General features: G+C 38.4%; 1 protein-coding gene across 1 annotated transcript; it reads left to right on the plus strand.

The window, feature by feature from the left end:
* Positions 1-1,434: 1,434 nt before the first annotated feature.
* On the plus strand, positions 1,435-27,094 carry SLC13A4 (solute carrier family 13 member 4; the record flags this gene model as incomplete). The annotated part of the gene is made up of 16 exons (XM_084279157.1): positions 1,435-1,533; positions 7,364-7,492; positions 10,089-10,225; positions 10,764-10,945; positions 11,714-11,768; positions 13,374-13,413; positions 14,081-14,158; positions 15,722-15,912; positions 17,174-17,293; positions 20,334-20,435; positions 21,597-21,698; positions 22,800-22,897; positions 23,657-23,787; positions 24,516-24,677; positions 26,187-26,324; positions 26,957-27,094. 16 exons carry the CDS (start codon positions 1,435-1,437, stop codon positions 27,092-27,094), a joined length of 1,902 nt encoding a protein of 633 aa, XP_084135283.1.
* Between the last annotated feature and the right edge of the window lie 329 nt (positions 27,095-27,423).

Below are 27,423 nucleotides of genomic sequence, written 5' to 3' on the forward strand. Positions count from 1 at the left end.
ATCCCACAGTCGTAGAGACAATTGCGAATTTTGAGAATTCATCAAATTCCTCTGCACATCTGCCTTTTCCACTCCTGCAAAACTCAGTGTCCCAAAAGCATCCCAGTTCAGCCTGGGGAGCTCAGTTTGTGTCTGACTAGACGAGTGTGGGAAGATGATAGACAAGCACGACTTTAGCGCATGGAAAACCCTAGTTGTGTGGCTTTCTATGAGACACGGGGCAAATGGATGTCTGTCTAGAGGTCATGCATGTAACCAGCCAGTGGACTAGGTCTTAAATCTCCAGCACTTTCTATCCAGCAGCATTGTAGAAATGTTTCTCCCCTAAAAGACTGGAGTGGAAAGCCTAAAAATTCTCATGCTGAGTCTGAAACCTATCGTTTTTGAAAGCACATGAATCAGTACAGAGATCACCCATTCCTTATGAATAAGTGATGTTCATGGTTCAGGAAGGAAGGAACATGAAAGACAAAAGACACTGTCAGTGTCCCACAGTACTGAGACCCTAAAACAATAACAGGCTGTTCAGCAGCTAAAAAAGATCTTTTTGTCCATTTGTGTGCGTGACAGAGAGAGGAGGCTGATGATTTTTTCAAATGTTCTGACTGGATTTTGGGTAACGGGTGGAGCAACTACTGCCTTCCATAGTCCTCATTGGTGAGTTAGAGTTGCATGAAGCTTTTAAACAAGTTTGTTATCCTGAGACCAAGTATAATCTGTGTTGGAATTGCTGCCCTGTGAATTCCAAGCTCAGGGCAAAAGTAGGGTAAAGGTAAATACAAAGTAGAAGCTGAAACTACAGCAAAGAGACAAAATCTGGAGGAGCTGCAGATGGTTTGTTTGGTTTTTAAAGAAGGAATACTTGCAAGTTTGTTTGTCTGCTCTGAACAATAGATTTTTGGGGTTAATAATTTTCCTGCTGAAAAGAAACCTGTATTTGAGATTTTCAGACTAGCAGACAGGAGAAAAAGCAGAAGTCTGAAACTTATCTCACCCAGTTAATGAAAACAGGAATTACGTTTCTGGATGATGGAAGAAAAAAACCTTCCAAAACATGGGAGTAAGAATGCAGCACAGCTATACCTGTGATTCTAAATTAAAAAGAATAATTGTCAAAAGATCACTATGCTTCAACTCACAAACCTCTGCATGTTACGGTGTGGTGAAAATTTGGATGTGCTGGTGAGCCCTACTTAAACTGAATGTCTTTTGAATTGAAAAATCATTAAGGTTTCTTTCAAAACAGCAGATCGAAGAATAAACAAATAAAGAAAGCTATTTTAGGTGACTGGGTGGAGATAAGAAATGAAGCAGTGAGAGAACTTCGGGGGAAATCTAAACACAGGTGAAGGAAAACATAGAGTGGAAGCTGGAGTATCTGAGAAACCAGAGAAGCAACCCAAGGAGAAGAAAGCCACTGGACAGTAAAGGACTATGGCAATGATGAAGGACATTCTTCGATCCAGAAATCTCTTGCTTGTAGTTCTCATTCCACTTCTGCTGCTTCCTCTGCCACTTTTATACCCCAGCAGCGTAAGTACATTTAAATTTTCTTTTTAGCGAAAGCCTCTGAGTGCATTAGGTAGTCATGCTGGATAAGTCTTCAGTGAGCAAAAAGAAATGCAAAGACTTAAAAAAGCATTGCTCTTAGATAAATCAAGGACTCCAATTTCAAGGACTGGGAAGGTCACTGATAAGTCTTCACAGCAAGAACCAGAAATACCTTGACCCATGAGCTGAAAAACCAGGTGAAGCTGAGTAAAGCACTACTGTTAAGCAGAAATGTTTTCTCTCTTCTTTTTCTACAATAAATGTGTAGAAGGGGGAACAAAACCAAACCAATTGAGTAAACTTTTCCTTAAGGAGAGGTATTTACAAGAAAAAATGTTAAAGACTCTAGTTTTTAGTAATAAGTATGCATGGAAGGACTTTTAATTTAGTGTGAGTTTATATGATAGCCTTTCAAGTGAGGCAGGAGCTAAGACTCTGCGATGGATGTGTAGGACCATACATGTCATTGACCACTTTAAAGCAGGTGTAGGCACCTCTACCAAAACATTGCAGCTCTGATAGTGGCTAATAAGTGATAGCTCAGAGACATACACAACAATACAAAGGAGGGAACAGTCTGAATTTAGCATGCAGGCTGGGGAATGGGAGGGAATACAGATGCATTCCTGACACTGCGTTGGACCTACTGAGTATCTTTGGCCCTGTGGTTAACTCTTCTCTATATAGCTGTAAACCACCAAATGTCAACGTTTTCCTACTTTATAGAGATGGTGATGTTTTAACTTACCAAAATTTGGGATGTATTAATAATTCTGCAGCTGGTGCTTCCGTAGTGCTAGACATAAATCTGACTGACCAGAGCAGAGATTTCCATTCCTTCCTCTACCCTGCTAAAGATTAATACTTCCTTCTAGTCCCAGAGTATTTATAAATGCTTCCACTTTTTCAAATAGAAATGCAAAGGATTAGAAATTGTAAAGCAGTTTTCAAAAGTAAAACTGTAGAAAGAAAGAAACAGGATTCACAGAAAGGAAATGTTCCTATGCCACTGAACTGTGTGCTGCACTTGGCATGAATTTTCCTGGTCTGAACTTCAATGTGTATTTTGATTGTCCTCTTACAGTACTTTTTCATCTCTCCTCTCTTGAGAGGGGGAATGAATGACAGATAAATGTGCTCATCTTTAGAGAACAGCAGGGCTCACCGTTTCACAGGGACTTGCTTTAAAAAACAGGTTTAGACTCCCCCAATGTCACTGGAAGAGCAACCTAAGAACAGACACTCCCTGACATGCCCATATGGCACTGTAACTCCCACGTGCTTTGTGTCCTTTCAGAACCTCTGCTAGTAACCATGAGGTTCACTGCACTAAAATGTGTCACTCATGTTTGTTCCCTACCGGATTCAGAGGCACAGGATGCAATGAGGAAACTCTTTAATCACTAAGGGAATTGTAATAGCATCACATGGGTGCTAAAAACAGACTGGCAGTATTGCTGCATGAACTGCTATTGGACAGTACAAGCTCCTCGGCGTGCTGTTATCCTGCACCTCATGGTGTTGCTTTACTGTGAAGTCCTATGATGCTTTACATTCACTTTACATATACCTGAATGATCACAAATGATAAAGTATAGCTGTGACTCTGCCCCAGAGTTGGACAAATGTTTATGGTGTTATTAAGAAAACATCTACACCAAATAAACTGTTGACAATATATTATTCCAGTGTTTTGATGTAGTATTTACTTTGTTACAACCCATTGACTATAATTACTTATTGAAATTGAAGATTAGATTTGTCTCCTGCTGACTAACTGCATTCTCGTTTATCAGACAATTATATTCATTTTCTGTCTTTCATACAGAGATCAGAATTACCAGGTGATTTACGTTTGCATTTCTGCAGGGAATGAGCTTGCAGCTTTTTTGATGATATCAGGACAACCCTGGAAATGTTAAAGGAGTATTATATGTCTAGTGGCAAGAGCGATCGAAGGCACCATGAGGACTCAGAACTATTTGTAGATATGGCTTATGGGAATAATATCCCCAGCTTCTTTTCTATTTTTTGTGACAAGAAATGGTTGGGTAAAAAGAAAAGCTATGAAAATTTACTTGAATTCTTCTTCCTTTTCCAAAGTTTATATGTGAACAATGACTAGTACAGCAGGTCAGCAGGTTTGGGACACACGTAAGTGCCTTTCAGGTCATGACACATACTGAAAAAACCCCAACCAAGTGCTTTACAAAGCATGTGTCTTTTTCTGTCCTTATTTCCCTCATTGTTAACAGCAACATGGGACAATTCTGGCCTCTTTTTTCATCTTTATCTGCTTTTTTTCATCAAGCCACCAGTAATACCATAATGCATGCCACATGAATTCAGTCAGTTGTGGGCAGGGATGATCACTGCTCCTTGGCTACACTGAACCCAATCAAGGACAAGTGGATGACTCCTCATAAGTCAGTAAGAACTGCTGTAGGCTGTGAAATTGGCAGCATGTGAGGTTGACATCTCAACATGCCAAATCATCAGAATGGACCCTAAAGCACATAATATGCTCTAGACAGCCATAGGTCACATACTTTAACTTAGCTTTGGTTTTATTTATGCAGGCTGGTGGAAGAGAATTATAGTGTGATCCCATCGGCTCAAAGATGGTGGTCCAGAGGCAGGATCAACTCTCCTTTGCATGGGTTAACCACATGTGGGAGTGAACAATATGCAATGCACATCCTTAAGAGAGCAAATCTCCAACACAGAGTTTATTCTAGACTTTAATCACTGACATCCTCAAATGTTTTAGTTATGAAAGTTCTATGCATGATCCTTATTGTGGAATTTTTATCCATGTCTTCCTTTCAATTCCTCTTTCCTTTCCCAGTAAGGGACTGACTGAAGATAGGTCATAGTCCAACCTCCACATGTCTTCCTATTCCCTACTTCAAGCCCTGAGCTGGGCTTAACAGTGATTCTCAGCTGTACAGCAATGTTATAAATAAAGTTGCTAGACAAGCTGATTAAGTTTTCAGTGGAGATTATCAAACTTGCCTCTCCTAGTACTTGCTACGGCTTTATACCATTTAAAAATGTGCTTCATTTTATTTTTGTTTATAAACTGATTACAGAGTAGTGCACAGCTACCACAGAGACTCAGTACCCATTCCTGCTAGGTGTTGACAGAGATACAATTTCCACTATCAGTCTGTTTTATTGCTACACACAGAGGAGCAATAGACAATAACAATATATGCTCAAAGAGATTAAAGAGAAATATATTTCTGGGGTGAAAAAATAGTTTGGAATCAGGTTAGGATGAAACCAATTTTCTGAATTTTGGCGGAAGATATCTCTTGGATCTTACGTTTGTGCTGCTTTAAGATAAAAAATCAATGTTTTTTCATGAGAAGGCATTTTTCTCCTCAGACAAGTCCTGGACATCAAACAGATCATGGCAGTTTTCTTAGTAGAAAATAATGAGCTAAAAATAAAATAAATTAAAAAATCTTAAAGTCACATAGTCACTAGGTTACACAAATGACCTTATGCTTTGCTTTCTGGGGAATCATAACCATGAAGTATAATATAGTTAAAGGTGACTGTGAAGCAAGCTTGTTAATGTTTATTAGCCAAATCTGTCTGCTCTGCAACTCTCCTCTAAAATAGTTTTTCTTCTTAGTAGAGACTACTAAAAATCTCCAATGCCTTTTTTCTTACCTCTAAAATTATTTCAATTTGTAAATCAAAATTATTTCTTTAGCTTTCTTTATTGAGTGATCACTTGAAATTGTTACAAACTGAATTGTCTTTGGAATTTCAAACAACATACCTATTCCATTTTATAAAATGCACACTTCGTAACCAGGAATATTAAAAAACCCTAATGCTCTGATCTCATCCATTCTAAGCCAACCTTCTCTAGTCTTCTCTCTCTTTTTATTTTTTTTTCTTGTTAGCAATGAAGCTATATCTGCAATATAATGCTTTATTGTAACCTTTTGCTGAAGGCCCTGATCATAGAAAACTAGTGAAATCTTACTATTACTATTCTGTAATAGATATGGTAGAGCAACGCAGTGGCATGTTTTTCTGGGGTTCAGTGTACTTGTCCACCATAAAGGAACAATCCAGAGCTAAATTTCTCCAATAGCCTTTCAGATAGTCTTTATAGTCTCTAAAGTAATTGGAGTTTATCTGATTCAAGGAAATAATTCTTCCTGATAACCTTGTTCCAGTCATTTCGGTGCCCCTGCTTACTTGAATCAAAACTGTTTAATATTATACTTTTCTGAAATCGGACTCAGAGCAAGGCCTGGCATCTAATTTAAATCCAAGCTTCTGAATAAGCTTGGATGCAATTTTTAAGCAAGTCAAGGAAATTGCATATAACAATCTTAACATTTTCTCTGGTCTGTATTATGCCTGTTATTACTGTAAGCTGCACTAAAAAAAGCAAAGCAGCTGATTGTGGCTCTTTGTTAGGTGTAATGTAAATAAGACAGGTACAAACATGAATTTAAAGACAAGCTGTTGATTCATTCGATTGAATCCACATCTCTGTATATTCTTAAATTAGACTTTACCACCTTGTTCACAAAACTGATTGCAACAAAAATAAAAATACAGTGTAATGCACATTTGTTGATTTGCACAAGGATCAGTGAGAAATGCCTGTGTGACTTCTTGAAAGCTGCTTACTTTGGGAGTCATTAGGTCAGGAAACAAAAGCAATGACATCATATTTTAAAATATTCAAATAGAATTTGTGAACAGTGAATTTCCTAAACAATAGCACTGTGAGCTGTGAATCCATACAGCTTGATAAGTTCATATGGAATACGCAGCGAATAATTAAGAACAGGTCTATCTTTTGCTGGTGTAAATCAGCACAGAACAACTAGCTTCCACAGAACTGCCAGTTAACCCCATTACAGGATCTGGCTTCAAATTTGAAAAAAAGGAAAGAAAAACTTTCTTCTGAGGAAAAAAAAATTCTGTAATTATTAGCAGAAAGTATTTCCAGGTTTCTAAGCATAACAAACTGAGCCTAAGGACAACTCTACTGAATGTAGCCCAGGAGAATTCTCTGGACTAGATATGTTTTCTTTTTAAAATATGGCAGCTTGCTTCATCATATACCAGCTCACCATGAATGCTCAGCATGATGCTGTCACGGTTTTCTCTACCAGGACCTCGGACAGCAGCATATTCGTTTGATTAACTCTGTTAACGCATTGCATCTAAGCCCTTCAGGACTGTGATCTTCTTCCAAAGGTCTGTAGAAACCACCTGAGAAAATAAAATCGATTGACAAAAAATTTAGGCTAGCACACTGTTAAAATATGTAATCTTTCAGAGAATTTCCCAAAAGAAACACAAACTGGCTTTATACATTCTGTGGCAAATGTGAATGTTCTTGACTGATCCTGAAAACTATGGGTTCCTGTTCTTGTCCAATATTGGAGAGGTGACCATGTAGAAACAACAGCTCCACAGACCTAATCTGAGGAATCATGGTTGAACATTTGGTAAATATGGCATTATGAAATTCAAGCAAAAAAAGAAATGCACTTGTAACCATTACTTTACATGTTTAAATTTATGTTTAGTCCCAGATTATGCAAAACATTTCACCTGCTTCATCTTCTGGAACTGCCCTTTTGATGGTAGCCTAGATTCAAACACAAACAGCTGCACCTTAGGAAGACATTGTGCAGTCCTAGTTGAGTTTTTTTAAGTCCAGGCACACTCAGATCGATGAGTGCTATTAATGTTCATGAAATCATCTACAGCAGGTGGTGTGGCAGTTGTGGCAGTAACATGTAACCTCCATTTTTTGTCCCTATAGGAAGCCTCATGCGCCTACGTGCTGATCGTGACAGCTGTATACTGGGTCTCAGAAGCGGTACCTCTTGGTGCAGCAGCCTTAGTTCCTGCTTTCCTATACCCACTTTTTGGAGTCATGAAGTCCAGTGAGGTCAGACCAGTGTGCACTTTTTAATCATTTATTCTTACTCTCAGTTAATTATTTGAATAAAACTAATCTTAGTGGACTACCAAGACTAAGAGGTGTGGGAAGAGGTATACATCTTCTAATGTGTAACACGGGCTGATCAGCTCTTTCTTCTACTGAAGACAGTCTAGAAAGACTATATTAGCCAAGAGGGGTGCTATCCTGTCAGCTACTGAATCATCAATAATTCTCAAAACACATTGCATCAAATAATCATCACTCTTTCCCTCCTCCAAAACCATGTAAAAACAGCTGCAGCTGCTATGGGATAAATTTAAAGTTTCCTTCCAATTGTATTTTTAATAGATGATGTATGAGGCAAGAGGATACATAATCTAAAAACTGTTACTATTTACTGTATAACACTAATTTTGTTATCCAGATGAATGTTGGGTCCTTTTTCCAAGCTGTAACCATAGTGCTGCCTTGCAGCCATGAGTTCTAAGGCAAGGGAGCAGCTGTACAAAGCACTCTCTATGATCAGCTCTGAATTTGTTTACTTGAGCATTTTTTAATGTTACTTTCTTTCATGATATGTCAAGATTTTATCTACAGCTTTTTTTCCTGATTTTTTTCTCTGCCTTTTTGTGGGCTCAGAGTACATCATCCTTGATTTACAAGGACGAGAAATACAGATAAGGACACAGAAGAATATACAGCAGCCATAAAACTGTTGAATTTCTAACGCAATAGCACTAGGCATACCCACAAATGGATGGAGTCAAGCATGAACCGAGAGTTTTATGACCTGTCTTATTCCTCCCAGTGGTGTAACAACTGCGTAATACAATGGGATACATTTCCATACCAACAAAGTTAAATATTTTCAGGGCATTTTTTTTCCTAACATAAAGGTAAAGTAGTTACGCATTTTCATTACAAAATTCTGCAGCATATTGGAAAGGAAAATTATAAGAGCAGCCTGACAGAAATTCGATTGTAATATCGAATTAAATGACAGTAAGACTACTGCAGAGGATGTATTATTTGGTTTAGGAACAGAAATAAACCCCGGTATTTTAAAATTAACAACTCTGATGATGCTGCAGTATTTCCAATCTGCTGTTCTGGTGTGCCAAAGATACCCAGGGTTCTTGCCTTGCAGTTTAAATTACAAAGAACTCGCAGGGGTTCAAGAACATGAGCCATTGTGTCATATACGTTTACGTGTCTATTAATAAGAATATTAGTATTCACTTTATTCTCCAAAATGACTGTGAAAGGAATAAAGGACAACAACAGTTTCTTTGTGCTGCTGGCTTGATGGATTCCTTTCATTCAGTTCAAAGTCTTTTTTTTTCACAAAGTAGCAGGAAAATAAATTTAATGAGAAAGAAACCAGTGGAAGAAAGCCAAAAAAGTGATATTTAAAAGTTTTGGGACACAACTATGGTGTCCAAGTCTATTTAGGTCACCATGGGGATTAGTTAAATAAATATAATTAAATACTTAACTTGCTGCAGCTTTCAAAAAATAACGTGTCATTCTTGCACTTCTATGTAGAAGCATCAGTGTAACTGAGAAGAATGGCAAAATTACTGCTTCTACTGATTCCAGTTGGTTTTAAATGCTGGCACCTAGATTTGTCTAGAGAAGTAGTTTTAAAATGAAGAAACCCTGGTTTTGGAAAAATATTCCAGCAACAGCTTGGGAAGGTTTGCATCAGAATGAAACAAAAAAATTAGCTAGACTTCAAGCACCTTTATGTAACTTTTATCCTCTCACATTTTTCTTTTTTGCTTTCACACATGAGAAAGTGTGCAAGTGTGTGTTTGTGAATGTTTTTATTTGCTTCATTTGTTATGTTTTGCAGTCACTTCACAGAACATCTCGTATCTTAACAAGCTCCATATTCAAGAATCCTGTTTTGGAGGACTGTGCATGGCCTCTGAATATTTTCATGAGCCAACTAATGATTTCTGCTCATCTCTTTTAAATTAAGTTCTCCTTTTTGAAACTTTGCCCTATTTTCCTGATAAAATGGAGATGGATTTCCATTGTGAAAAGTTATGGCACGGGGTTTATGGATCATCACAGCAATACCCCAGACTTTATGCATTCAGAGACCATGTCCCAAAGGACTTTTTTCTGAAGTTGTGGGTTCTAGGGATACAACATTTTGCTCATTTTGAATAAGACGTAAGAAATACAAACAAGATAGACAATGACACCTGCGGAATGCAAAAGCAGATGAAGCACATGAATAAGCTGCCTTCAGTGCAGAGGTTTGTCTCTGACTGTTTCAGTCTGGGAGCAGCTGAGTATGATTAACTGCAGACAGTGAACATCCTGCTGAAAGAAATAAAATGTCTCTTGATCTCTTCAAAGCTGAGAAACATATTAATAAGTGGGTGTATAGCCTTATTATTTGTAAACAAAACATGAAAGACATTAAAGAAAACATTTTGATTTATGAATTCTTTATTTTCTCCAGCTCCCTCATTCTTTCTCTAGGGGGGGAAATACACACAATACCATATTTCTTCTCATTCCGCACACTCTCTGTCCAGTGTAGTTACTGGTTTTTTAACTGAATGTTTCCACATTTCCCTTAATGCAGGTGGCTGCAGAATATTTCAAGAACACAACTTTGCTCCTCATGGGTGTGATTTGTGTGGCAGCTTCTGTGGAAAAGTGGAATCTCCACAAGCGAATCGCCCTACGCATGGTCATGATGGCTGGAGCAAAGCCAGGCATGTGAGTGAACCTTTGACTTTGGGGTAGTCTGAGGTTGAGAGGAGCAGTGTGAAAGAACAAATAACAACTCCCAACTTTCCCACCCACAAGCACACTCTAACTTCATCGGGGCTTATTTTTCCTTATTTTCCTTATTTTCCGCTACCTCCTGTTCCTTGGCTTCTTGTCCCTTTCCTTTCTGTTTGTACTGTTTCGTTTTGGGTGTTTTTTTTTCCTGATACTGATTTTAGTCTCTCTGTTCCTTCTTTATCTGTTGTTTAACGAACACTAAAGGATGCTTAAATTCCAGGTATGCTGAAAATCACTGCTTCTCACATCACATGCTGCTTTCCATGTAGGGCAACAAACAGCTTCCAAAGATATGTTGTCTTATGACAGTTCTCAGCTGAAGGCAACATTTTATCCGCAGAGGATATTTTGTCACCCACAAAAAGAAAAGGACCCTGTGTATTTATCTGTTGACTCATGAAAATAGTAGGCAAGAAGGCCTTTAATATTTCTGAAAATGCCTGTAAGCTTTCCATGTGTTGTGCTCCAGGTTGCTTCTTTGCTTTATGTGCTGCACCACGGTGCTCTCCATGTGGCTTTCCAACACATCCACCACAGCCATGGTGATGCCAATCGTGGAGGCAGTGCTCCAGGAGCTAGTGAATGCCGAGGAAGAGTGCGAGGTCATCAGTACTGCAGGCAGCACCATTATTGAAGAAAACCAGCCGATAGGTACTTGTCAACACTGACCATTCTTTCATTTGTTTATCAGTGACCAAACTCGATACTCATTGTTCAGAGTCTGTTGAGGTCAGAGCTGTCTGACTTGCACTGCCAAAGACATTGGTCTTTATTTTTGTACTCTGGTACAAAATTTTCTTTTGAAAAATGAAAGTTTTAGGATGTGATAGGAGAATTGGAGTTGAGAAACTATGTTGAGTTAGGGCATGTACTGGAGTTTTTGTCATAAACTCTTAGGTTGTAGTATTTTACAGGGTTGGAAGGAAACCTCAGAAGAAAATCAAAGAAATGTACAAGAGCCCCAAAAGTGTGCTCTGTGACAATCCCACTCTTGTCCATTCTATCTCTGTCTTTCCAGGCTACCCAGATCAGAGCAGATGTCACAAAAAAAAAAAAAAAAAAAAAAAAAAAGAAAATGAAAGTTATAAGAGCTCTAAGACTTGTTTTGTTTATTCCTTCCCAGAAAGAAAGGTGTTGGGAAGAAACAACCCCTTTTTTTTTTCAATTCACAGATTCCAGACTGAAAATTATGCCAACAAACTTTGCATATTATGCATAGGTGTGATTGATAGTTTTTAATTACCAGAGGCACATGATCAGGATAATATGACACCATAAAATGCTGCATAAGGGTCACAGAGGACCTGAAATTATTTGGACAAGCTTTTGTTTTCGGTAGATTCTCCAGGTTCAGTGGTATGGACCAGGGGGTCAGCTCAGTTCTTACCCCAAGAGCTGCTTTCTCTTTGTTCGTTGCAGGTCTCAGCGAAAAGCATGGCCAACCTTCACTGGAGCTTATCTTCATCAATGAGGAGTAAGAATGAACCCTGTACATCACGACTGGAGATATGAGCCCTACACAGGCTGAAATGAGATGAACCCAGGAGTAGAGCCAGGAAGGGCAAGCAGAAGCTTACATGTTTCATATGTGGCTGAAAATGAAAGCTTTTATGAGAAATGGGATCAATGTAATGGTCTGGATCTCACTAAAGCTTCTCAGTATTCACTTATCTTTTAACACTGTGGCCATTTTAAAGAGAGGGTTTGAAAGATCTTCTTTTGAAGTCTGTGTTAGTGCTGTATAACAGAGTGCTGTCTACAGATATTTATTGCTGTTCCCCTGAAGGGACAGTGATGGAGAGGATCCAAGCATAGCATGCAGAGCCCTTAGGACATATCCAGAGGGAAGACACTTACAGAAGCTGCCAAGAGCATTCAAGAGAAAGATGCGAATGGGGGTGGGAGTAAGGAGAACAAACAAAAAAGATCCCTTCTTCCCCCCAAAAATGTATAAAATATTTCTTTTAATATAGAAAAAGTTCTTCGGAAGTTTGAAAAACCAACAGCTTCAACCAGGTCTCTATTTGCGGTAAAAATCTTGTTAGGGCTAAAAGGGCAAATCAAGGAAAGGACCAATTTCTTTGTTAATTTGTCAAATTAATCAACAGTTCAAGAGACACAAAAGAATATATAAAGTTATTGTCCTAAAACTATCTTGTAGGCTAAATCCCAAGGAGCATATCCATACAACGTGTGAGAATAAATTGCCAGTCCCTTCTTGAGCTCGTTTTATATAGTTAACAAACATTCAAAGAGAAGAAAGGTTTTCTTACACCTTTAAAAATTTACTTTAAAACAACCATTATCATTCAAAAAACACATGTTGAAGACATTTAGACCTTGCAAGGTCTAAATAGTTTTGGTTTTAGTCTGGAAACTAACATATTCTCTGATATTCCCTCTGTTATCTCTTTGTATCCCAGCCATATTTTCTGTGCAGTACAGAATGTAATTTTCTGTTTGGCATTGTGCCATTAATCCCTTTAAGCCCTGTTGAAGAGTATGTGTGGTGTATTTCATAAGAAATATTATTAAAATAGTATTACTTGAAAAAATAGCTTGAAATCTGCTGGGTAAAGAAAATTACCCCATCTACTGGAGTTAAATCTGATTTTGGTGTCAAAGTAAAAGTTCAGTAGGTTGGTTTGTATGGTCTACATACCAGAAAGTACAGATTTTATTGAAGATTTTAACATGATACAAGTAGGTGCTCAGAAACTGCATTAGAGAGGAAGAACTTGAGGAGAACAAGACAGCAGTAATGCTGAATTGCCTGGTGATTCTGAATAGATCCCATTTCTAGAATACAGTATATGCTACCTAGAATATATATTTTGTTTTGCATGGAGGAGGAACCCCATTGCTACACAGCCTGAGATAGAGCTGTGAGACATAATGATGAGTCTTATGTATCTGGCCAAGACACCACGTAAGAGGTTCTAACAAATGATATAATTTACCATTTTAGTAGGCACCTGTTCTTCTGCAGATGTTGTCCCTCCTGTCCATGATGTTTGCCTTTTGAGGAAGCTGGGTGAACGAGAATTTTTAAAGTATATTTTTCTTTCTTTGGTTTTAGTGCTACTACTACTGACTTCAGCTCCTTGATGCACTCAAAGGTATTGTCACTGGTAGTATCTTCTGAACTACACTGTCTTCTAATGAAGGAACCACCAGAGCAGAGTACACACAGCTCTGCAACAAGCTGCTGTTTCCTTTATTTCAAATAAGTAGTGGTTATTGGCAAAAAGTACACAGTTTTGCAGAATGTCCTGCTTTGTACTGAACCTGTCAGCCTGCTCTCACAAATCAAATTGGGGAACATTAGCTCTGTAGAGTTTGTTATATGTATTGCTAGAGATACTGAGATCCAGTCAAACTAACAATTCCAAACGGTTTCTTGTAAGTTCAGATCTAATAATTTATTGTCCAGATATTGCCAGCTTCTGCAGCTGAGACACCTCAGTTACTACAAACGCTTGCACATATAAAATTGTCATAGCCTCTAGTAAAGGACTTGTTGGATTCTCCCACATGGCAGATGGAAAAGACCTATGTTTATTATAATCTGACTTTTAAGATCACTTTAAAATAAAATCAGGGGGGATAATTGTTTTTATAAATCCCCTGCCCCCCCAGTGTAAAGTTTACAGCTGAAATTTTAGCATTTGTTTACAAAAGCCCACTACCCATGACCCATGACCCCTACAAAGCACCATAAATTCTAATCTAAATGCCCCTAGGAACAGGAGAAAAGCTAATCCAAAGGCATTTGCCTCCCTACAGAGTATGAATGGTGTGCACATGATAGCCAACTCTATCGGAACAATGAATTCTAAGAGTAATGGGCAGCATTTACCTCAGGTAAGGAGACATCAGACTCAGGGTGTGAGGGAAAAGACAGATCTGAACATTGCCTGCTCCTCACTGTTGTATATTTGTTGTTTGTAAGCTGTGTTACATGGACTTGTTCTCCATCATCTTACATCAGTCATGGCTTGGCCCTTTGTTAGTTCTTGCTCATATTTAGATGCCCCAAGCACAGGCATGTTCAGAAGACCCATCCCCAATTTAGTTTTACATTCAGTAATGTGATCACAAGTTTCCTCTTCTTATTTGTTCCTTATTTCTGCAATTCCTCCTTGGAAAGTAGCCCAACTCAAAAATAACAATCCCCACTACACAAAATCCTACTCAGAAGTGAACTAGCATCAGGCACAGATGATTTAGCTGTTCAGCCAGTTCACTAGGTAGTCTTAATATCCACCTCCTTTTGTCTTGCCAAATATGCACCCTCAAAACACTTCATTACATCAACCCATTCCAGTATTTCTACTTCGCCTGAGTGGACCCAAGAAGTGATGGCTATTAGGACTACAATTACATAGTATCTTAATGGCATAAATTGGCATCCAGGAAAGTTTAGGCTAAAATCAGCACGTGAATTTGCATTCACAGTTCAAAAGAATCTGAGTGTATGCTTCCAAAAAAGGCTAATGCCCTGCTCCTGCTTAATTCCCTCTTATACCTATTTCCCATACACTTTCAGTGGTTATTTTGTAACCAATACTCATTTCACTTTTAACCTACAGGGACTGTTAGCCAGTTTACCCCCATCATGATGATGTTGAACCTATAGCATGATTGATTTTACTACATTAGCACCTGCTTTAGCAGGGGGAAGGAACTAGATGATCTCCAGAGATCACTTCCAACCCTACCATTCTGTGATTCTGTAAGAAACCAAAAGCCAAATTAGTAAATTTTACAATGCTATCTGAACCACTTGCTGACTTTTTCCCGATCCTAAATTACAGCCTTAGGTGCATTTGAAGTCCCTTAAAGTACTGCATTTTTTTGCTGGTACAAGAACTTGATTTACCAACATGGAGACTTTCCTGTCACTGCTAGGAAAGCTTATTGTTGGAGCAATACCTTTCCTGCTGCATTATCTTCTATATTCCCATTGCCCAGTCTTTTTCATGCCATTTCTGAGACCCCTAGCACTCTATTCCTAATTAAGGGGACTGAGCCAGTAAAAATGCAAAATGTTCACCAAGCATTTGTCTGGTGGCTGCTCATAAGCCTCAAGGATTATGGATTCCTACTGCTGCAGTGCTGGCTTCTTGCCCCTGTAGCCCACAAAGGCTTTAGGTATCCACTGAGATTCCAGCCTGAGCTGGAGCTGGCCCAAACCATAGCCAGAAGTAAGATTACTGTTTGTCCTACATTTCTGCCACAGACCAGGCAATTTCAGGTCCCTGGACAGGTTTCTAGTTCTGATCTCAGTTAATCCCTGTGAAGAAAATACTGTCCCCTCTTATGCAAACCAGTTGTTTCTCTGGTACCAGTATCACCATGGCATTAGAGCAAGTTGGGCTCCTGTGCTGACCATCTACTTTCTCCCACAAATGTATCCCTTCACAGGCTCAGATACTGGTCCTGCCTCCTAAATCCTCAGAACTGAGCCTCAGCACTAAGTACCGGTATCAGACCAGGCATGATCACATGGTCTGTAAATGCCTCTCACTGAGTATCTCCTATGCGGCAACAATTGGGGGACTGACAACCATCATTGGAACCTCCACTAGCCTCATATTCTTAGAGCACTTCAACAAGTAAGTGATACTGTGGTTGTGTGAGAATGGTGACTGGGTCTATATAATCTCTGTAGCTTTTTACATGGGTTATTTATTACCTCAAGGAACCCTTGTAGGACAGTCTCCCTGAAGGAAATTTTGTTTCCTCCTCTACTTGTGTTATTACTAATGGTTAGGGGTTGAAAGAGGGAACTTTATGCATACACCAAATAAAAATTCCTCAGCATGTGGTAACATTCAAATTTCTTAAGCAACTTCTTTTGCTTTTACAAGCTAATTATAACGAAGGCAACAGACACTCTGAAAAAGTAAACACTCAAGCTGTGAAGATATAGGAAAGAAGACAAAGAGAAATGCAAAAAGAAGAAATGTCATAAAAATCAGCTTTAAGTTGTTCTGTGTGTTCATGGAAAGCAAGTTCTTATGGTGAACCTAGGGGCATTACTAGTGGTACCTGGGCTGCTCAACATGTAGTGCAAAAATAAATAAACCTAGAAATACAGACCTTTGCTTCAGAGAGATGGGAAGGACCTCTCTGAACAACTAAGTACCTCCTTTATCATTTATGCTCAGGGCTTTCAGACATGAACGCTACCTCTATCAGAAGACTGGTGGTACTTGTCATGCACTAATATGTGTCCAACCTCAGACCTGATTCTAATCATCTACTGCTGCCACTGCTGACGTGGTATCCTTCATCTCTCCTTCTGAAAAAGCGGTAGCAAAGAAAACTAATTGCAGAAGCCATCCTTAACCCAAGGATTTGGATTTTACCGAATTTCGAAAGATCTTGAGGTTGTAACAGTTCCATCAAGCATACATCTTTCTGAGAGCCCAGCAGACTATTGTCATTATTTCTGTGGTCCATAATAGGACATACAATAAGATTCAGGGTGAAATCACACTTAAGTCTGCCAACAATAAAAAGAGCTTTAACAAAAAAAAAAACAAAAACCACAGGTAGGGTCAGAATTTCACTCCTGGTAATTCTAAGGGTCTCTGAAGCTGGCTAGACAATCCAGGCCATCTGGTCCTAATGGTGTGAAATGCAATATAGCTCATCTGTTGGTCAGACATGGTTCACAACTGACATTCTCTAGCAATTGCTTTCACTAGGCATAGGCAGGTAAGGCAGCTGTTGCAAATACATACCGATGCAGTTTTTCTGTCATGCGGTTACAAATGTTTATACATATATATGTATGAGCATCTGTGCACATTGGAGATGCCTGTCCTTTTACTATTCTAACTTCCTGTGCATTCTTATTTTCCTTTACAGCCACTACCCAAATGCTGAAGTCGTGAATTTTGGAACCTGGTTTTTGTTCAGTTTCCCCATCTCCCTCATCATGTTGGTTCTGACTTGGTTCTGGATGCACTGGCTGTTCTTGGGTTGCAAGTGAGTGCAGGTTGTTCAAGATACATAGATTACAAAAGCAGGGCATCTGTGACTCCTCTAGAACATGTCTTATAAACATGTTTCCTGTTGCAAATGACAAAAACCAAGGCACAAATTCCTTCTTCTTGCCAGAATAATTACTGGATGAAATCTTACTGCTTAGCTGCACTGCTAATAGCTATGCTTGAGTGCATAGCTATTGCTGATGGAAATCTTTACTATGCAATCAACTGAATTTTTTACTCTCATGACCGTGAGGATCCCTGTGTGGACAAAAAGTCTTGTTAAAAGTCCTTTTGGAAAAGTATATCTTAAAAGATGAACAGAAAAAAACCTGCGAGTGAACAAGTTACTTTTCAAATTTACTCCCAAAAGTCAAATAGATTAATGTAAAGCCAGTTAAAATTAAAGGTAAATGGACTCCATATATATTTATCTTTAAAATGAAAAGGACTCACAGCTGAAGAGATGAGTCTCTTAACCCCAAAATATGAACAAGGCACACTCTTCTAGATCATGTGTATCATGTACTTTCTTTGCAGACACACTCAGCAAAGTTAATGAAAATTGACTAAATGTGCGTGTTTAGAGTGGCTTAGTTAATCTGCATTAAATTATAGTGTAGACACATTTACTCAGAATTAAAGTGGCCTTAATTTGATTTAGTTTACTCTTAAAAGTAAGATGAGCTGACATCAATAATTTATTTTATTTAAGACAATGAAGTAAAATTATATTGACTTCTGCTTGCTGCTGACCTTGTCTAGATTCTAAGAGGTAATTTAGAGGTGAATGGCTCCATGTCCTTCTCTCAGTCTTTCCTGAGCCTTGTAGTTCCAAACTAAATGGCTAAAATAAGTCTTTTTTTTTCTTTTTTAATCTTGAAAGGAAACAGGCCCTAACATGACCCTCAATTGCTTCCTTAAAAAAAAAAGATATAATTGAAATTCCACATTGCATCCAAGACCTCATGCTGATTAATGTTATTCTAAATAATACCAGAGACTGAAGCATTATCGACTTTTTGAGAAGTACTGGTTGGTTCCAAGCCTCCTTAATCTCTGACTCCTGTTCATTCAAGAACATATTAAATTATGAGCTTGGCTAAAATACTCTGCCCTCACATCTTCCTAAGCCTAGAAACACTTATAACATGTTGAAACAGCTGCCAAAAGCCTGTGCATAAATGTTTACTGAATTCCCCTAATGTTCATGTTCTTTTCTCAGGAAGCCCAGTGTCATCAATCTGTTCTGACTAGGTCCAGTTGGAACAACATGTCAGACTTGCTTTTAAAACTCTAGACTAGGTCAAAGGGCAAAGATAATGGACCCACAAAATGATTTTTGCCAACAAAGCAAGAGGGTAAATCTAAGGGTAGAATCATTACTGTAGGATCGGTTATTATAAACCATATAGCTCTTCTTTTCCAGCAGCTGCATTACTGGATCTTACTGGAGTCTAGTAGCAACCTTTGCAAGGAAATTTAAATATTTATCAGTGCAGGGCTAAGTCCACTGAAAACAAGCGTCATATAGATGTCCATTTACAAGCGAAATTAAAAGCCTGTTTAAGACTTTTTGTTAAGCAGATGGAGCCTGCTTGCATCTCAAGCTATGCAAATTCCTTTGAGAATCTGGATTTAACCAGATACATGGAGGGAGATTATAGTCCATAGTTCGGCCAGTGCTATGGATCTCTAGTGGGGTACCAAATGAAATATTAAAATAGCAGGAACTATTGCACTGGCTTAGAATCATAGACTCTTTAAGGCTGGAAAAGACCATTAAGTTCCTCATGTCCAAATGTCAGTCCAACACCAACATGTCAACTAAACCATGTCCTGGAGTGCCATATTTACATGCTTTTTTAACACCTCCAGGGATGGTGACTCCACCATCTCTCTGGGAAGCCTGTTTGAATGCCTGACCACCCTTTCAGGGAAGAAATTTTTCCTAATATCCAACCTGAACCTCCCCTGGTACAACTTGAGACTGTTTCTCTAGTCCTATTGCTAGTTACGCAAAAGAGACCAACCCCCACCTCACTACAACCTACTGTCAGGTAGTTTTAAAGAGTGATAGGGTTTCTATCGCAGAGGTCTTAGCTGCAGAGGTTTCCCAACCCACCCCACACAACCCTGTGTGACAGAGAGTACAGCTGAAGCTGAAAGCACAGCAAAGTAGTGCTACTGAAAAGGCAGAAAAGGAAAAGGTTAAAATGAGTTCTCAAGTGCCTTAATTTTGATTAGGAATGCCCAGGCTTCATTATACTATGAAGTCAAAATGAATAAAGTTAGGACTTCACCTATTATCCATATAAATATGGTTTAAATATATTCAACTATGAAATGTGTTTGCGCTTGTATGTCCCTGGCAGAACTACAGAAATTTTTCACCATAACAAAGCATTAGGCTGATAATTTGGTGTTACGCTGATTATGTCTGTTTAGAAACCCCTTGTACTAGGAAAAGCAGACAGGTTGTGAAAGGCATTGAGATCCTTAGCATGGCTTTCCCCCTTTTGACTGAATATTCAAGTCAAACCTGGGCTCAAAGGCCACACTGGGCCCCGTATGTGTTGCGTACCCCTGATCTGACTGGAGAGCATACAGTTCCCCCACTTAAAAAAAAAAATACTGATAGCTGGCCTCTGTCACAGTCTTTCCATGTGATGATTGAAATTTGTCACTGCCTTTGCAGGATTCTGGCACCAGAAATATTGGCTAGGTCTTTGAGGAAGCCTACACAAACAAGCCCAGCCACAGGTCGGGGCGGCTCAGTGATTCCAGTCAGTATTAATCTGAGCACCCTGGAAACTTCTTACTCTCTCTGGGATTGAGTCTCAGAAGATCTGGAAACTAAACTATACAAAGATCATATGCAATAACTTCCTTTCCCACTGGCGTCAGTCACACCTCCTCCCAACAGTCTCTGGCAAAGAGAATTTTCAGTTTGCTTCTATACTGTTATTTTTTAACATTTCTTTTTTTCCCCCTCCACTCAATGCCCTTGTCTAATTTTACTGTACTATCTGCAACAGTTTTAAAGAGACCTGTTCGGTGAGCAAGAAGAAGAAGACCAAACGGGAAGAAATGTCAGAGAGAAGAATTCAAGAGGAATATAAGAAACTGGGAAATGTTAGGTAAAACGGACCTGCCTTCCTCAGGAATTTGCATCTCTAACGCAGGACTATCTTTCTTTTCATATTGCCCTCCATGTCATGTTTGGCTCATGTGGATTATTCTTTTAACTAGCAGCTCTTTCTCCTGCTTTCCAGGATAGGAGTTGAACTAAATGCAAGCATGAACTAAAACCAAATGCTTTGTTAGAAGCATACATTTATTTACTCATTTATTTATTTCTAAAGTAAAACAATATAAAAGGAAATGCTCAGGTTTCTATCAGGGTCCAAAGGTCATCTGAGTCAAGGTTTGAACTAAATCATCAAAGCCCGCCTCCCCTCCAAATCAGGCATGTACTTATTTTGGTGGATAGAAGTTCAATGTTAGAAAAGGCAAATATCCTGTGTCCAGACATGTCTGGCCCTCTCAGTTGCCCATTTATCTTTACTTACGGTGGCAAGAAATCTCTCTTGAAAAGATTGTTTTTGCAGGAGTTTAATTTTTCAAAAGGGATGATGATAACTGATAAACTCCATTCTTCCCAAAACATTTTTGTGTTGTTCAGATGAAATTTTGACAGATCAGCTTGCTCTGATCCACTCTGAATCTAGACTGTTGTTCAGACTGTGCCTAAGTATGAACCCATATTTAATTTATATCCACCTTAAATTAAAACTCGGTATCCTCAAGTCACCTTTAATCTTATATTTACCCCTCGTGCTTAAAATATTTGTGCTAATCTACACTGTAATTTCCAATTATGATTTCCACACTTAAAAAACCCCACACCACTAGAAAGTGTTTACAGGGCAATAGTAACATGAGCTTTACCTTGTTACCACACTTAATCAGATAATAATGCAAACACAAACCAAGCATTTATACATATTTTCCACCAGGTCATGCCCATGAATGATTGAATTGCAAATACAGATTGATATTTTTAGCCTGGCTTTTGCTGGGTTTAGAAGGTTCTCAGCTGGAAGCCAAATGTAGAATTCCTTAATTCAAATTAATCTTCCTTTCTATTTTCTATATTTTCTTTACCCCTACTGTTGGATCCAATTTCTACTTTGCTTTCTTACTTCTTCTGGAATTTGCTCTCAAGTTTTCAGACATACAGACCTTGAATTGAATTCCTGGCTTGCTTTCTTTTTTCTTTTTTTCCAATTTATTTCTAGCTACCCTGAGATGGTGACCGGATTTTTCTTCATTCTGATGACCTTGCTTTGGTTTACTCGTGAGCCTGGCTTTGTACCAGGATGGTCATCTTTTTTTGAGAAGTAAGTGAAATTTCCTAAACAATTCCCTAAGCAATTGCAGAGGAATTTGGCTTCGCATCTTCTGACTTTCTGCAATATTTTTGTCCATGAAACATCATCTGCCACTTTTAAAAAGGTGTTGAAAAATGGAGTAATCTTAAACTTGCTTTTTATTTGGATAGCAGCAAATGTCATTCTTTCTCAGTAAGCAAACTGAATTGACTAAAGTAAAATAAACATATTTCAAATGTAAAAAATAGGAGGGTCAAATTCTGAAGTGAAAACATTTTAGTGCATTCATAGAAAAGCTATGACTGCAATAGATTGCAACTATAATTCAAATAAAAATTCGTTTAAATTAACAAAACTAGTTTTTGTTTAGAAAGAATAATTTTTGACAAAATATGCATTTCTGTAACCATAAGTTTTATCAAGAAACAATCCATTTCAATTAAATATTAACCAGAATGGTGACAGAAGCTTTTTTTTTGTTATTTTAAACAATATTGAAACAAATTATATTAAAAGTGACTATAAGGCACAATGTCTGTATCAAATTGTAAGTGATTTGAACTTACATTTTCTTTATGTTTCTGCTGCATAAAACTATTTTTTCATCCTAATTTTGTGAAAAAAAGCCAGTTTATAATACAGGGATATCCTGAGGATTGCTGGAGTTCAGCACTCCTGGAAATACTGTTTCAGACTGAGTTTTAAACATTCAATTTAAAATCAATCTCCAGTTCATTTCTAAAGGTCCACTTGGTTTTGGCTTTCCCCAGAATGTGTTTACAGTTTTTTGCTTCTAGTAAACACGCTGTTTTTCTGTACCTCCAAGTTAATAGATTTGTAAGCCAAAAGGGATTTCTTATTTCTTTCACTGGAGTGTTAAAAATTGTCAAGCACTGATTGAAGTTGGCTTCTAAAGTCAGTTTAATAAATGGGAGAAAAAATCAAATCTGTATCCTTGATGTGCAGACAGAGTTTTCTAGTAGATTTTCAGTAAGGTATGAGATGTGGAAATACAACCTCACCCACAACAATTTGCTTGGAGCCATGTACCTTGTTTGGAAATGTTTCTGTTAGTGTGTTTTTATGATAACCCCACTGTTCCTTTCCTAGGAAAGGTTACCGGACTGATGCCACTGTTTCTGTATTTCTTGGTTTTCTGCTTTTCCTCATTCCAGCAAAAAAGCCATGTTTTGGAAAAGGGGAAAAAGGTAAGGAGGATGTAATGAGAAAGAGATCTGGCACATTTTCCAGTGCCCTTAATGACACTTTACTGTTCTCTGCAATAGGAAGAGGTTTATATTGTGGAAGGCCAGGGTTCAGTTTTTCACCTTGCCTTTCATACACCAAACCCCTGTTTCTCAGAGGCACTGATTAATTTGCTCTGACGTTGTCAGCAGCCACACACGAAAATAGAGTCTGCACAAAATCTCAATAGAGATTACAAATGTACATAGATATGTTTACTTTTATACTGACATATAAACTGTATTTAGGAAAAATTACACTGTATTACTTCTACTTCAAGAAAATACTTAGGCACCTAAAAAAAAATGTCCTCAGATAAAACCTAGGGACATTAAGCTTCATGGCCAATTAGAGAGAGAAAATGCCCTTGTTTGACAAAACAGTCCCAATGTAACACCATCTTTGTAGTCTACAGATGCATTGGGCATATACACAACAGAGTACACAGTGCCCCAAAAAGCTATAAGCAGATGGGTTTCTAACTGTTCACACCAACAGAACAGTCAAGGGGATGTCAGGACATTTGGAATTAAAATGCTGCATTTCCCGAGGCCAATCTAATCAGAGAATAGGCTACAAGTTTCTTCTTCACCTATCTCACAGACAGCTCTCAAGATAACTCCTATGGATATTACATCATTCCTACTAGTGTGAAAAAAGTTAAGATTGTTGTAAAAAAGCCAGCGCAATACTGGTCACACATTTGTTTTATTTTGATATAGGAGATGGTGAAAAATCGACACACATTAATACACCGGATCCCATCATTACCTGGAAGGACTTCCAGAAGACCATGCCCTGGGAGATTGTAGTGTTGGTTGGAGGAGGTTATGCCTTAGCAGCAGGATGCAAGGTACTGATGTAGATTTTATCTTCCCTGCTAAAAATATATATATATATAATCCTGGACTTTCATCCTTTTGTATACTCCTCAGTTTGGATTTTTAATGTGAATGTTTGTATATAACCTAGTCCCTACTCCCTGCACTTGTTGGGAAGCTAGCTAGCTAACAAAAAGATAGTTAGGGCTCAAGTCAATTATGTAAGCAAATGTGCCATTTCAGATGCTTTAGAATATCTATCTATTCCTGCAAGGCTAGCAGATGGTAGGATCTGAAAGAGACCCAACAATTGCTCTACAAACAGCTAATCAGACCGAAGGGGAACATCTCAACTGCCACTGGATGTTCCTCCTTTTGCAACTCAGTCAAGCTAGAGCTGACTGGACAAATCATATTCTAGGCTCTTATGACTATACGTACACTCAGCATAACTCAAGAATACACATCTAGCTCTTCTACATGTAGAAGACTAAATTTGTGTATTTTAATCTCCCCATGGGGTCACAATTTCCTCCAGCAAACCCAAGACACCATTGACAAGTATTTATCAGGTGCTGCAGTGAAATCCAGGTTATAGAAAAAAAGGGAACACAGAAGGCAGAGACCTATACTTTATTTATTTGCTGGTGGGAATCTCTGATGCAAACTGGTCCAAAGAGAACGATCTGTTTTAAAAATATGTCTGTTATACAAATATACTAAGTATTCAGTCATTTTTGTACTTCTGTCCTTTCCCCAGTCCTCCGGCCTTTCTACATGGATCGGGCGCCAAATGCTCTCCCTGAGCAGTCTTCCCTCCTGGGCTGTTACTCTGCTGGCTTGCATTTTGGTGTCGCTGGTAACAGAGTTTGTTAGTAATCCAGCAACCATAACCATCTTTCTGCCTATTTTATGCAGCATGGTGAGTAAAAGAAAATAATACATCTCATCTTTTCATTCTTTTGTTTCCTGACAGGCTTGTGGGTATGTTTCAGGACATCAGGCTATTGGCACATTGCATGACACCCAGCCTTGGTTCCCAAGATACTGTTCTGTAGTCTTGAGTTTAGGAAAAATAATAAACTCAGGCAGCCAAAAGTGCCTTTTAGCACCAAGAAGTTTATTCAGTACCTCTCAGACAAGGTGAAAACGTAGGTCCTGCACTGAGAGATTCATAGTCCAAGTAAAACAAAAGGTGATGATGCAATCAATGAGATAGGTAAAGACCACATAAAGCTTGAGATAGTCTTATCAGTGTTATTTTAAATGTGTTGTTCATTAGTTAGTAGTCACCCACTCAATACTTGCAAGAAAAGACTGTAGAACTGAATTTTACATGTTTTAAATGTGTAAAAGGGGGAGATCTGGTAAGGTTCCTATTGTCCAACATGCATAGCAGAGATGTCTGTAAGGGACAGAAAAAAAAAGAGAGATACAAATTTCAGTCTATGTTGCAATAGCAGTTACAGAAAACTGTCTTTATTTCTTTTCTTTTAAGTACTGTGAATTCCTTACCAAGAATGCAGGTCATTAATTGTGTTTACCTATTATAACAAATTTATGGGATTGTCCCAAACTATGTTACATGAACAACTCTGAGATAATACGAAGATATGGTCAGATGAAAATAAGTAATTGTATTTGTATGGCTTATGAGTTCAGATTTACCTCTGCTTTGCACAGAAAGAGACTCTCCTAAAGAGAAACTTAGAGCAGTAATCTACTTTTAGCAGTCTGATCTGCCATTTTAAGGCAATCTCTCTTTTTTGACTACAAAAGCAACCTGGAGACTCTTCACTTTCCAAAATTAATTAGACTTACAATAACTTTCTCTATGACTCAAAACTAGACCACAGAAACATAAACAAATTTTTTTCACTAGTAAAAGCTGCAGTGGAAGAACAATTCTTTAGACCACTGTAAAGGATACCCCATCATCACTGCCTTCTTGCCATCCTGGTTTGGACCACAGACAACTAGTTTTCTTACCCACTGTTCAGAAGAACTTAACATAATGGTCTCAGTACCTTCAGCAACTGAAAGTTCATTCCCTTAGATGAAGACTGAAGTGGCAGTCAGTGTTAAGATCCAGAAGACACAACACAGAAAGACACAGAAAACAAGTGGAAGAAAGAGCAAAGGCAGCCTGATAGTAGCAATCTCCACCCTCCCTCATTGCGAAATATCTCAAGAGAAATCTCTGGAATATGACCACCTCCAATTACAGCATTTTAAAAAATTAAAAAAAAAAAAAACAACAAAAAACACAACAAACCCAAACAAAAAAAGACTTCCACACTTAAGTTTAGAAACTAGAGATGTAAGATTCCCAGAATCTTATCTTCACATAGAGCAGAGAGGGCCCTTTCATCCTGTGAGCAGTGGCTTTTGTTGGTTAAAGTGAAACACCTCCCTCCCTCTCTCCTTCCAGTCAGAAACCCTGCTTATCAACCCTTTATACACCCTGATTCCTGTCACCATGTGTATCTCATTTGCGGTGATGCTGCCAGTGGGTAATCCTCCAAATGCCATTGTCTTCAGTTATGGGCACTGCCAGATTAAAGATATGGTGAGTCTTGAGATCGGGTATATCCTCCTATGCTTCATGCAGCTTCAACACCTTGTCCCCACATCCAGCAGCCAACAGTAATAACGATGATATTGGTGCTAACATACAGTCATCAATCTGCACTGCTTTTATGTGACTGAGCCGTCAGGTTAAGAACACCCACACATCTGCTGCAGGATCTGTATTTTTCTCAGCTCCATTTTTAATGAATGTAATGGTCTAAAGGGGTATCAAAGAACAGCAGTTCTTTGTGCTGATCTGTTAAAACAAGGACAGCCAAGCACAAGAAATTAGATTTATCACATAACTCCACAGTAAGTCATGTAGTTATCACCTTGCTATGTGTGGGATAACACCTCCTTCTGATTATGTGATTGAGAAGCTCAAGTGACAAACTGAGCAGTTTTCCAATCTGCATCAACCTCTGACTATCACTCCTGAATACTCCCACAATGGATACATAATAGACATTGTGCCTTTTTTTGGCTCTAGAAATCAGTATACATAAGTTCTCACTACATACATGTCAGTATACACATATACACACACACCCTACTGCCTTCCTTCTTCCATTTTAAATGGTTTTGATCAAGTTGTTATTGATTGTGCTCTCATGTATTTTGCTTTTGTAGGTGAAAGCTGGTCTGGGTGTAAACCTGATCGGCCTGGCTGTTGTCATGGTGGCAATCAACACTTGGGGAATTAGACTCTTCCAACTAAATACTTTTCCAGAATGGGCAGTTGTTGGCAATGTCACCAGCCAAACATAATCTCCAAATAAAAGAAGAAAAAAAAAAAAGAAGAAAAAAAGAAGAAAAAAAAAGAAAAAGGTGCAAGACCAAAGCAAGTTGAGCCAAAATATTAAATGTACATTGCACTTCTGAAAGTAAGGAGAAAACTTGTGTATACATAGAATCAAGATCCATAGCAAAACCATGAAGAAAATCCACAGGGAGGTCTGCTGTGAAAGCTTTTCAGTTCTGAAAATCAGCATGAATTAAAGGCGAGATTAGCTTTGCTCTGTTGTTGCTTTCCCTGTGATAACCCTGAAAAAAAATCTCTCCTACAAATTCTCTGCCTGTGGCGTTTTCTTGCCCTA

This window comes from Gallinula chloropus (genome assembly GCF_964237585.1).
Source record: "Gallinula chloropus genome assembly, chromosome: 1".
In the NCBI taxonomy this organism is placed as follows: Eukaryota; Metazoa; Chordata; class Aves; order Gruiformes; family Rallidae; genus Gallinula; species Gallinula chloropus.